Source organism: Cinclus cinclus, chromosome 2, assembly GCF_963662255.1.
Source record: "Cinclus cinclus chromosome 2, bCinCin1.1, whole genome shotgun sequence".
In the NCBI taxonomy this organism is placed as follows: Eukaryota; Metazoa; Chordata; class Aves; order Passeriformes; family Cinclidae; genus Cinclus; species Cinclus cinclus.
In genome coordinates, this window is record NC_085047.1 from 104,283,379 (window position 1) to 104,297,182 (window position 13,804).

The 13,804-nt window shown below is 40.2% G+C and overlaps 1 protein-coding gene across 3 annotated transcripts in view; it reads left to right on the forward strand.

The window, feature by feature from the left end:
- The window catches only part of PTCHD1 (patched domain containing 1), a 33,040-nt gene extending 19,991 nt beyond the window's left edge, over nucleotides 1-13,049 (forward strand). For all 3 annotated transcript variants that reach the window (XM_062515155.1, XM_062515156.1, XM_062515157.1), the window contains one exon: nucleotides 11,395-13,049. In XM_062515155.1, coding sequence (XP_062371139.1) covers nucleotides 11,395-13,049 — 1,655 coding nt within the window. The remainder of the gene's footprint in view (nucleotides 1-11,394) is intronic.
- The last annotated feature ends 755 nt before the right edge of the window (nucleotides 13,050-13,804 follow it).

A 13,804-nucleotide genomic window follows, 5' to 3' on the forward strand; every position in this document is an offset into this window, starting at 1 on the left:
GGCCACCCCTCCTCACTTAATGTACCAATTAGTCCTTTCACCAAAGTCAGCACTTTCCACCCAAAGTGGAGCTGATTAATCATCTCCTTCACCTGCTGGTCTTCCTCACTCCAGCTCTCCTGCTGAAGGATGATGTCTCAAGACCCTTAAGGAACCCAAACACAGAAGCTACTATTGTATGGGAAGGAAATAAACAAACCGTGGCAGACTATTTTAGACACCACTCCTTTCCTGAGCAGTGCAAAAGCAGCAGGTAGAGTTTGTAGCTGCACACATGACACACAGCCAACATAGTGTCCAAGTTCCCCCTTCACCACCACAAAGCCCAGTGAAATGCCTGCACACATACCTGCTTCTTGGCTTCAGAAGACTGCTCATGACTCAGATAATTTACCATGTTTTTTGGAAGAGAGGAGCTGTAGCCATAGGAAGTCAGTCCAGAGAACATCTTAATATTGAAACCAAGTGCTGTACATCCATTTCCTCTTCATTTTTGGTGTTCCAATATACATTTGTGAAAAGTATATTACAGGTGATGCAGCGTGTTCAATGAGCATTCATTTATGCAAAGAGTAACAGAAAGGTGTTACACTTTTACTGTCTGCATTCTTTTAACTGCAGGGAACTCCAAGGGCTCAATGGAGGGCTTTGTCAGAGGTGGCCCAAGCAGTCACGGGTACCAAGAGTTTGGCACTGACATCCTGATTTTCTTCAAGTAGTGAAGTCCCTCAAGAGAAACTTCCATGTATATGAGAATATACTGAAAGTTCAGAGGTTAAAGAAAGGAATCCTTTCTCTATCTCTATATATACATGTAGTGTGTGTGTGTGTGTGTGTGTGTGTGTGTGTGTGTGTATGTGTGTATGTGTGTGTTTCTATAGATATGTATGTATTATATATTTAGATATATGTGGTACACTGTGAACTGGGCCTGGGTGGTCAATGAAAACTTGAGGAACATCAGCAGGAACTGATGTGACTTCAGTTTAGGTCTGGCTGTGATGCATGTTGTGAACTTCAAACAAATGACATCCCTTAAATAGGCAACAGCCTAGGGGCTTGTGTGCAGAGAGGGGACCAGTCGTTTTCAGGTCATGAAACCTCTGGCAGAGAATTCAGAGGTGGATTAAATAAATTGGAATAAGTCTGGATGCTTTGTGAAAAGCCCAGGTTGAGTTCCAAACTTGTAATTTTATTTTTTTTAATCAGTAAAAATAGTAAGTTGGATATGCTTTAACTGAATTTTTGCAACTTTCTGAACACTGTGTTTCACATATGGTTGATCTATTTATTATGAGTAAGAGCAGTGAGAAACATCACTAAAACAGGAGAATTTAAGTGTAAGCCTGAGATGTTGCAGTTATAGCTTTCTCACTAGAAAAGGAGAAATTTGAAGTGGTGGTAAACAAATCCATATTCCACTGGCCCATGTTCCACTGGGACAGCACTCCTAGAAGCAAATGATATTTTAGCTTGTGGCCTTAGAAATTTAAAGCAGACTTAAAACATGTTTGCCCCAAATGTGCCCACTGTGTCTTACTCCATCTTCGGGAGGTTTGCTGTACTTCACTTGGCTCTTCTGTACCATGGTAAACATTAACCTAACACAGGTGATTGCAGGAGGCTCTCACTTTTAAGTGCTTCTTTTACACAGCATGCATAAAATCTGTCCAAAAATCACTTAGTGATGAAAATCAGTTTTCAGTTCTGTCTGCTGATAAGAGGCATAACATGTCATATGTGAGATGAGCCCGGGTTTCCTAACAGACTAACTCCACATGTGATCACCTCCTCAGCCGGTGAGGCTTGGGCTACATGCACCGTGGGGAAATTCATCTTGCCAGCCACACCTGGAATTCCTCTGCTGTCCTGGCATGGCACTCTCCCATCCTGTACAGCTCTCCTGGTGCACAGGGTGGTCCTGGCTCCCCACACACCCTGGGGGCTGCATCCCATGCCAGCAGCAGTGGTGAGCAGCCCCCTGCCCTCCTCCTCTTGTCATCTTCCACGCAGCTTTCTCCCTCTCTCTTCAAATAACAGCTTACACAGGGCACTCTCCTTCCTGGGGGATTTTCTGGTGTTTCCGAGCTAAAGAGGACGAGGAAGCATTCCTGGCAGGACTTTGGGGTAGGGAGACCCTTTGGAGGCCAGACAGAGTCAGGTGCTCCCTGGTGTTTGCTCCAGAAGCACAGACTTGCACATACGGCACAGGTTTGGCTCAAATGCTTTTGGTTTGGATCTCCAAAAGGTCTGGGGAGTCAGTAGATGAGCAAGCCATGCAGACATAAATATTCCAGCAGCTAAAACCAAATTTTGGTAACACACAGCTCCTTCTGTTGCACTGAAAGAAATATGACTTTTGCCAGGTCTTTTGTAAAAACAGAAGAAAGCAAGTGACACGTTTAAACAGAGCTGACAGGCTGCTATTTAAATGCCAAAACAACATTCTACTGATTTTTAGGTGGAATTTAATGTTCTCTTTATATATAAAAGTAGATTTTGTAACTTAGTTTGCTTATCAAAATACAAGAGAAACTCAAGTTTTCTCTCAAATGTATCTATGTTTTTAAAATGTGTTTATATGACATTCTTGCTATCACTGTAACAACAAAATCTCAAATATTATACTGTTTCAAAAGTAAGAAAGGATGATACAAGAAAAACATCCATCATTCATCCAAAACCTAAATCAATAATTTTAATTTATTGAAATTAAGGGATTTATTCAGGATTAACCATATGAGTGTTGCATTGTATGTATCACAATTATAATAGTAGGCTGTTAATTTAAACAGAATTTGGTATTCTTTAAAAAAATAATTTGAAAATGCGATATTAAATAGTAAGATTCCTTTATTAGTAAATAGTTCTAAAATACATATACTCCAAAAATAAAAAGGGGTGAACCATGTTGCCACCATTGCTGATTAGGGACTGTGGTGAAGTCTAGGACTGAATGAATACCAAGGCATTGTTTAATTCTACTTAATTCAAATACTTCTCCTTGTTTCTTTCCCCCTTATATAGATAGAAAAGTTACAGTGTTTATGTGTGTCTTGTGTATGTGTATGCATTTCTTCAAAGCCAGAAATTTATATGCAGAATGATTTTCATTTCAATACTTATATGTCATCATGGTTTATATTTTATTTATTTATGTGTGTGTATATATATATATACATATACATATATATATATGTAATATGTGATCATGGTTTTTAAATTATCTTGTGACTTGTACCATTTTCTAAAACATTGGCTCATTGTTGTTTGTTTGCCAGGATAAAAAATAGTACTGGGGAGTTTATAGTTGGTGTGCACCATGTATCCCAAGCATTGCTGACTGTCCCCACAATTTAGGGTGAGACCGAGTGGGTGATTTAATTTTGTCCATGCCTGCTTTGTGCAAATGTGTACTTTTTAGTATAGGTAAAAAAGGGCTACACCTGACCAAAACAGCCTGTTTCACAGGAGAGCAGAGAGTTGATTGGGTGCTCCATTTCCAAAAGCTCAATGTAAAAATGTAGGATATTATGGCAGACATTCATTGCCAGAAGACTGGGATCTAAATCAGTCCGGTACAGGAGATCCATAGGAGTCTTATGAGGAATGTACTCCCCTTCTGTGATTGGGAGTGCTGCACAAGATCTCAGTGGGGTCTTGTGCACCAACCTGGTGCTGGATTTCCAGGCACACCCCATTTATCCGACTGTGCATTAAGCAATTTGAGTGCAGATTTAATGGCCCAGAGAGTCTTTCTGCAAGATCTATGACTGAAAATATCATTGTGGTCTCACAGTGTGAAGCACTTCACAAAGAGAAGACATCTTGTCTGTACACACCAACCAAGGCAGCGTTTGCTGCACAGGGACACTTTCTCTTCACGGTGCATTTCTGTGGGCACAGCCGCCCACAGCTGTGAAACACAGCAGATTCTGAGAGCATTTTATTAAACATTTTGTCTTCTCTTGTTTTGTTGCCAAGTAGATAAAGCACAAAACACAACTCTCTCTGCAGAGAATGAGGCGATTTTTATCTGGTGTGCATGCACCAAGGCAATGTGTTTTCAATGCTGGTAGTAAGGTGAGGAGTACTTGGGCATGCATGAGGACCTTGCTGACTGGGATGGCCAGTGCTGTTGTAAACACGGTTGGAAAGATCAGTCTGACACTTGAGGGTGAATGGCTAATAACCAAATGTACAGCAAAACCAGAGATTGGTCAAATGGTTTAATGCCTAGATACCTAATAGGCTCACCTACCTAATTTCAGTATGTTTCTCTCTTGGGAAGATCCCAAGTCAGATGATAGTACCTGCAAACACAATACATCTTAGGTGATGATATGTGTAAAATTTAGTAGCCTTTAAAACAATAGTTGCAAATACTGAATCTACCCAACAGTACTGTTACCATGTTTTTGAGGCATGTTGTCATTCCTGTAATGCAGTTACAATACTGACATGTAGAGTCTGTGTGACAGGAGGTAAATAAAGGACTGCAATATGTACAGCCTATGCTTATACCAGTACATCCCATCCCATCCCATCCCATCCCATCCCATCCCATCCCATCCCATCCCATCCCATCCCATCCCATCCCATCCCATCCCATCCCATGTTGCTCCTCATGTGTCCTGAATCCATGTACCATGCCTGCACACAGCATTCAGGCTTACTTGGCCTTTGAACCTGTGCTTGGACATAGGAAATGAGGTCAGGCTGTGCTTGTGTGGCTGGGACTTCAATCACTTTACCAAAGAGGATGTATTTAACACTACTCAGCTGTCCACAGCCTGCAGTCCCCTGGTCACAGTTTCCCTGAGATGAACACTGCTGCCTGGAAACAAAGTTGTTTAGATGAGTACCTTACAGGACACATCCTGTATCCTCTAGGATTTTACTCTACACTGTGAACTGGGCTCCCACAAGCAGGCAAGTGTAGGAAAAGTAAGTAGGATTCACAGTGCATTTTCTCAGCTCAGCACAAATTGTTGGGACAGACAAGTCTGCACTGTGGAATGTTCAGCAATACACACCTTCCTTCAGGTCTGACATTCATGCAGCAAAACTGGAGTATTGCACCATGTATGGACCACAAAGTTGGACATTGCTTAGCGTTTGTTACAACAGCATGCTAATGATGGTGTAGCTGGTCAGCTCAACCCTTGCCAGTAAATTGTTATCCACTCACTGAAAAGAGTTGTATAAATTAGGCTTGGTGCTGGTTCTGTCTGCATGCTGAAGGATCTCATTTAGATGTAGTATTTCATTATTTTAGTGAGAACAGGGTATGGAGCCAGATGTTTGCTTCAGCTGGATGCAAATATTCTTGCTCTGCCTGTCATATTCAGTAGCAGTTTGAGCCTGCTATATGTTCTGGGCTGAAATTGTGCCTGCTGGGAGAGGCCACATGAGGCGGGCTGGGTATTTAGTCAACAACTGGTTGATTGCAACTCCTGTGACAAAGGGAGTCCGGATTAGCGGTTTCACTTGGCTTGTCAGAATATGGGAGCTGATGAGATCACTGATCTAGCTGGAAAAAAATAAGTCAGCGGGGGAAATTATCTCAGCCTCTTTGTTGACATTACTGTGGAAAGCAGTCGTAGAGTTGAGTGGTGTACATTGTTATTTTTAATACTGTCAGCTAGGAAAATTCATTGCACCTTCATTATATCATATGTTATTGCAGGTACCGTTTTGGAAAGGGCAATTCCTGCGATATGATTCTGATCTCCTATGTACTATTTTTGCACAAGAGCAGTTCTTGAGACCTTGCCTGCATTGGCATCAAGCTGGGATATGAATTTACAGCATCCTAGCTATTTCATGTTAATTCATCTGGTGTTTGTCTCTGCAGATGATATTTCACTCTACTTTGAATGTGAATCAAGCTGTACTTCCCAGATATCTACAAAGAAAGCTGGTGCAATATAGTTTGCCCTCTGTACATTCACACCCTTTTTCACAGGACACTAAATTCCTCTTGCAGACAAGTGCTCCAATTCAGTGGGGTGATTTCAGGCTTAAATCAACCTGAGTGGGACAACATTGGTCCAGCTGAACTGATAGTGTTACAGGGATGCAGCCATTATAATGCAAGCAAAAACCTTAAATCAAAAGCCACACTTAACTTCAAAAATTCTATCAGAGCATGCTTCCACTTCAAATTTTCACCCACCCGGTTTACAAGGCTCCCATATATCCTACCATGAGTCACTACCCATTTCAGACAGTCTTTTGTGCCATCAGCATCAGGAAAAGATTTTGTTTCAAAAGTAACCTTAAAAAAAAAAAAAAGGCTACTTTCTGATCCCCATCATTCCTTTAGTCCAGTGTAGACTAAAAGAGGTGAATTAGTAGCCATGTGGGAGCAGAAAACATCAGTAGGACAAGGAAAGTAATGCCTGAGAAGGGGAGAAAACCCCATAGCCCAGTTTTGCCACTAGTGAAATCTGCTCCCTCTGGGAGACCATTTGATGCTTTATTGGTGTTAATTGTGGCAGTTAATGGGCACCATACATCCTGGTGCAGCGCTCAGCCTCCATGAGGGGCAGATCTGTTGTTATTATTGTTTAGTGTGCCTCTGCATTAAAATGGGATTAATAAAATTTATTACCCCTGAAATGCAACCTTCCACACAGAAGGCTGGAACTTCACAACGTGTAAGTGGAGTTTTACTCAGAAAGATTTTACTCAAGTATCAAACACATACAGAGACATACAACCTTCAAAACAATAAGGACAAAAAAGATGAGCCCCACAGTGTACTATTACTCTCTACTTTCATAGATGGGTAAAAGTGCAAATGAAGAACCAAAAACCTCTTTCTCAGTCATTACCCTTAATTCCTCTGATGGAAGAAGTCTATTTGGATATCCAAGCATCTTACGACAATAAGATCAAAATTTCACATGATTTTAGTGCAAAATTGCACATACCCCTCCCTTGTTTTACAAAAGCAGGCAGCAGCCCTTTTTTCACCAAGCAATTAAGCCAAGCAAATAGAGAACTGGTTTGTGACTCTGGTGACCAGAAGGTCACTTTGCTGCCCTCTCACAGGCTCTAGGGCTGCTTAAATCCCTTCTCCCTCTGCTTTGGTCTGGCTCTTTGCAGTTAGGAGCAGAGCCAGCACTAAGCCTGAGCTGCCTGTGCCAATTCATGAAGGTCCCTTGCTTGAACAACCACTTAACAGGGGAAAGGATGCATTTCTTTTTTGAGGTTTGAAAATGGTGCTAAAAAGAACCATTTCAGTGCCTGCACATAAGTAGTATTTTAGAATGAGGTAAATGATTTGATAATTTCAAGGAAGAGAAATTTTTGCTTTCATTTTCACAACTTCCTACAAGAGCTTTTTTCCTGATGTATGCTCTGCATTGATTTTGCAGGGCATGTGTAATTTCAAGACTTGTTTCTGCAGGAGGCTGATGAAACTTTTTATAGCATTTGCAGGCTACTCATAAAAGTTCTGTATTTAAGCTGGGCCTAATTTATTTGGTTTATTGGTAGTATTACTATTATTATCAGGTTCTAAAATTAAAGGTAGCCCATCTCAGGCTGAAACACCCATGAGATCCTCAGCATTAACAGTAATTTTCTTCTTCATCTTTTTGGCTACGAAAGTCAGAATATCTGTCCTCAGTCCTCCAACACATGGTAGGAGTATCTCCTAAACGCAAAGTAGCAGAAAAAGAAAATGAGAAAAAAAGTTTGATTACCATTTTGTCCAATGCCTTTCTCCTATCCCTTTATCATTTTCCTTTGACCCTGAACCTTTTTTTCTTAAAAAAACTCCCATATTTCTGTGTACTTCTTGTTAGCTTGTGATTGTGCAGCCTGACTGTAGGGCATGACCGGTGAATCACAACAGCAAACGTCAGCAGGAAAAGATCTCCAGTAGCCCATTAGCTGTTTGAGTTCATATTTATTATTTACTGAATGACCGTGAATAGTGAACAAATTGCTTTAAATGATTACAGATTTGTGGCTAAATTTCTATTGAAAAGGGAAAATCAGTTGAAGCAATTACAGAGTTTATTTACAAGGGGGAAATTCCCTTCGTCTCATTAATATTGCATGGAGTAGATGTAGCAACAGTGAGAGAAATAGAGGTAATTTGTGCAAATTGATTAGGGATGCAAAAAATGAAAACTCTGAAATGACAGAAGTGAAAGAAATTCTTACAAAATGCTTCCATGGAGACATCTGCCCTAGTCTCTGTGGGTTAGATTTATATGAACATCAGTGAGTTACAGTGTTGGAGATTATTACCCAAGTTGTGTTTACAGTCAGTATTTAGAGAGGTAAATTAGGTTAGGTAAATCCTATCCTAGCTAAACACAGCTAATATTTTGAGACTGCCAAGCCTAATTTGTGCTTGAGTTTGGGCCTAATTTTTTTTTCTCGGGGGAAACTGGATCAGGCCAGGAATGCCACTGGTGCAAAAGGTCTGCAACTTTGTCATTTAGGCATGTCCTCCTAAATGTAAATGACAGTTCTTTAGCTATTGTATAAACGGGCAGAGAAATCACAAACTGTACACTTGAAGGAAAATACCAGCCCCTAGTACACAGATTGTGTAGCAAACAACAAAAGGAACCTATCCTAAAATAGGAGAGTATCCAAATATTTTTCTCTTGACTTTGCAGAGCACATGTGGTGACGCCTCTTCATGCATTTACTTGAGCAGTTCTCTAAATCAGATTCCATTTTAGGATAGTCTTGATGATTATGTAAGAGCAAATTGTGGTTTTATCTTTCATGCTTAAAGAAGGAATGGGGGTATCAGAAGTCATGTTATCAGGCTTTATCCAAAGCCTTATACCTGTTAAAACATCATGTTCAGCATCACTTTGACTAGCTCTAACTTCCTTCTCTTATTGCAGAGTCAAAGATTCTCCAAACTAATATGGCTATTTTAGTATTTTTAGGCAAGAGCCTATTAATGCTGATTTTTTTTTTTTACAAAAACATGCTTTAACTAAAGCTCATGATGGAAGTAATTTGTAATATTCAATGACCTCATTTTATTCTGTTTTGCTCACTCAATGCTAATGTGTATGATGCCATGTGAAGTTCGCAGACAAGTCTGTCTGCAAGACTCATGGGAGCCATAAATGGATTAAACCTCTCACTCCCTACTTTGGCAAGTGATCAGTTACATTTAAATAAAGGTCAGTCTGTCTTTACAAAGAACACACTGAGAGCAAGCTTAATAGCTTTCCCTACTGAGCCTAGAACATAACTATTTGAAGCATAATTAGCAACGGGGTGCCAGTCACTGATTGTGCTTTTTGCTTGATTTTATGTCTGGGGAGTTCCAGTATTCCCCATTAGCTTTAAGAGGGGGCACAGTGCTAGTTATCAAATTGACAGTCTTGACCTGGCCTCTGAAAGCAGCTGTAAAACATTGTTGGGGAAATTTAAGATGAATGCCAAAGCCAGATCTGTAATACTGCTACAAATTGGACATTTGAGGTGCATGCCACGACTCTACATAACAAAATAGGTAAAATATCTGATACACATGAGAGCGTGGACCTCGTTACACTAAACACCAGGTGATGAGATACACCAGCTGTCCATCTTATGAGCTCTGTATTGTGACTTCTTTATAAAATACTCCATACCTATTTTTTTCAGCATAACAGTGACCAGCTCTGCCATCTGACAAAATACAGATTTCAGGAAGGGTGGAGTGAATCAGCAACAACTGTCCCTACAGTAAAAGGTGCTGACCACAGAAGGGTTGTTTCATTAAGTTAATCAAATGCATAGCCTGTATGAGGCATTTAAGAATAAACATGGTTATAGACTCACAGCATCATAGAATGGTTTGGGATGGAAGGGACCTTCAAGATCATCTAGTTCCAACATCCCTAATATATCTTGTGGTGTTCCAGTTCTTCAAAACACCTCATTTGCTTGGGGTTTCTTGAGTGGTATTTATAGACCTTGTAGCAAAAGTGATAATTGTCTACAGGTGGAGAGAACACAGCTGATACAGCAATTTTGGTACTCTGCAAACAGCCTGAAATTCTAAGAGAGATCTGTGAATTACCTTGACCTTCCTGACTGGAGCATCAGCTTCAAAAGTTCAGTGATTGCACTTCAGTGTTATCAGCAAGTAATTTAGCACTGATCATTTTATCTAGTACTATCAGAGAAGATGGGTAAGAGCAAAACACAGTGGACTGACTTTTGGGAATTTCTGGAGGTAATCCAAGAGCAGAGAAGTAGACAAGTGACAGCAAAATCAGCAAAAGAATAAGGAGGAGGAGGAGGAATTAAAAGACAGCAAAGAGTCTGGGATTACATGGAAAAGATCTCATAAGTAAAATGAATGTTATAATGAATTATTATGAGAAAATATTACCATCTCGCATTTTAGGTGTGATACAAAGACTGTATTCTGTTTATCTCTGTGTAAATTGTCAAACTATGTTTATTTCAGCTTCTCTCACCATGTCTATGGTCAATGGCTGCATTCCCAGCTCAGGTTCACAACCAGAGAGCAGAGGTCTGTGTCCTCCAAACGTGCCTTCACAACATAGAAACTCTAAGAGAAGGTGACCAAACAGGGATTAAAATAAAAGCATGTACTTTTCCTGATTTACCTGCACTTGGGGGTTAAACACAGGGTTTTAGGTCAACAGGCTTTCTCGTCCTTTTGTGAACGAATTTTAAGAGTCAATTAAATACATTACAAAACGTAGGCATTGCCAAGAAATATAGGGTTGTATTTGGTTTTATAAGCTCTCAGATATATAAAGAAGAATGCCTTAAGCAGCTCGATATCAATTTTACCACTCTCCTTCTCTAAAATTTATTTGTGCTTTTATTTGTTTCATTTCTAGGATTTCTTTTTCCCTGACAGAAAATTTGTACAGAAAGTGGAGAAATCAGTAACTGATTTAATTGATAATTTTCAGCTTATGTGAAATTTTCATTTTTTACAGATTTTCTACAAAGCAGCTAACTAATGCTCTGCTTCCAGCATAGGCACTTCAAGGTCGTATTTCTTTGTTTTCACCACAGGTCAGATACCATCACCAGGAAAAACTAATTTGAAAGCATCTTCCATCACAGGCACTTGGAAATAATGAAATGAAACAGCCAAGCAGAGTAAAAAAATCCTGTTTCTTTAACCCATGAATCCTGTGCCAGCAGTGCAGAACTCTCCTCAAGCTCTGGCAGTCAGGTTTGCTAGGCAGGTAGCAAACACTCTTCTGTGCTTTACACCTCCATAATAATTTCTCTCTTCTGCAGGACGTTTCCTTCAAGCACTGTTAGCTTCCAGCTGTGTCCCCTTTGAGTCTTTTAGCATGTCCAAGTTACTTTTTTCTGTGTAATTCAGGATTTGAATACTTTAAACACAACCTTTGTTCTCTGTTGTAGGTCATGGGTTGTATGGGACTTTTGAAATGTTGTCCTCCTGGAGAAAAACTAGAGAAGATCAACACGTTAAAGAGAGGACTGCAGCTGTATTTGCAGACTCCATGCTCTCGTTTTCTCTCACCACTGCCATGTACCTGGTCACTTTTGGAATAGGTGCCAGTCCCTTCACTAACATTGAAGCAGCCAGGATTTTCTGCTGCAATTCCTGTATTGCAATTTTCTTCAACTACCTCTATGTACTCTCCTTTTATGGTTCCAGCCTGGTGTTTACTGGCTACATAGAAAACAACTACCAGCATAGTATCTTCTGCAGAAAGGTACCAAAGCCAGAGGTATTGCAAGAGAAGCCTGCATGGTATAGGTTTCTTCTGACAGCCAGATTCAGTGAGGACACGGATGATTCAGAGGAAACGAACACTTACGAGAGTCATCTTTTGGTGTGGTTCCTGAAACGCTATTATTGTGACTGGATAACAAACACTTACGTCAAGCCTTTTGTAGTTCTCTTTTACCTTGTTTATATTTCCTTTGCCTTAATGGGCTACCTGCAGGTCAGTGAGGGGTCAGACCTGAGTAACATCGTAGCGACTGCGACTCGGACCATCGAGTACACAGCTGCCCAGCAGAAGTATTTCAGTAACTACAGCCCGGTCATTGGGTTCTACATCTACGAGTCCATCGAGTACTGGAACACCAGTGTCCAGGAGGACGTATTGGAGTATACCAAGGGCTTTGTGAGGATATCTTGGTTCGAAAGCTACTTAAATTACCTTAGGAAACTCAACATATCTACTGGATTGCCGAAGAAGAATTTCACTGATATGTTGAGGAACTCCTTTCTGAAGACCCCTCAGTTTGCCCATTTTTCAGAGGATATCATCTTTTCCAAGAAATACAACAATGAAGTTGATGTTGTGGCCTCCAGGATGTTCTTGGTGGCCAAGACAATGGAAACCAAGAGGGAAGAACTTTATGACCTCCTGGAGACTCTAAGGAAGCTCTCTCTCACCTCCAAGGTGAAGTTCATAGTTTTCAATCCGTCATTTGTGTACATGGATCGTTATGCCTCTTCAGTGGGAGCCCCCTTACAAAACTCCTGCATTAGTGCTTTATTTCTGCTCTTCTTCTCTGCATTCCTGGTGGCAGACTCTCTGATCAATGTCTGGCTCACTCTAACTGTTGCCTCGGTTGAATTTGGAGTTATAGGTTTTATGACCTTGTGGAAAGTGGAACTAGATTGTATTTCTGTGTTGTGCTTAATTTACGGAATTAATTATACAATTGACAACTGTGCTCCACTGTTGTCAACCTTTGTCCTGGGCAAAGAGTTCACAAGAACTAAATGGGTGAAAAATGCCCTGGAAGTGCATGGGGTAGCTATTTTGCAGAGCTACCTCTGCTATATTGTTGGTCTGATTCCTCTTGCAGCTGTGCCTTCAAATCTGACCCGTACACTGTTCAGGTGCTTGTTTTTAATAGCATTAGTCACCTTCTTTCACTGCTTTGCCATTTTACCTGTGATACTGACTTTCCTGCCGCCCTCCAAGAAGAAGAGGAAAGAGAAGAAGAACCCTGAAAACCGTGAGGAAATAGAGTGTGTTGAAATGGTGGATATGGATAGCACCCGAGTGGTTGACCAAATTACAACAGTCTAACTTCATTTGTTGGTTGTTTTTTTACACTAGGTCTTACTGAGAAAAAGAAAAAAGAAGCCAGTACTGACTAAATATGTGGGGACAGGAAGGAGATTGGAGGTTTCCCCTCCCTCCTCTAAGCTAAATCCAGGAATATTCAAAATTATGGGAGAAATTTAAAATAAATTTAAAAAAATAAATAAAAAGAGCCGGGGTATTGTACCTTGCTCAGTTCCTATAACAGGTAATATGGGAGAATTTGCACACCCATGCAAAGAGAAGTAAAATTTTAGATGCATGAAGTAAGATCTAATGGAAGAAGTTGGGTTCTTAAGCAGTCGTCTGCATCGCCTGTACTGCAGATGCTGCAATTATTGTGGCTAAACCAAATCACGTTGAAAGGTCAACTGTCAAGGCTGAAGTAGCACTAAATGTTCGCTGGATGTAAAGGCTTTACAAACTTTCTGCACAGCAATAACTCAAGTCAGTGAGTCAGCTCTAATAAGTCTTTGCCATCACATTTAATTTTTCTTTTCTCCCCTAATCTAAACATTTATGCAAGACTATATAAAAGATAGCAACTGTACTGGGAAAGAAGGCAGTACACAGCAACCAAGTGCTTTCCAAACAATTTTATGTTATGAATCACTTTTTTTTTCCTAAAAGTATCATTATTTAAAAATGGAAATCATCCCTTGTAACATTTTTAATCATGGTTTTATAGCTGTTTCTTTTTCTTATAAAAACAAAAAAAAAAAAGGAACAAAAAAAATCCA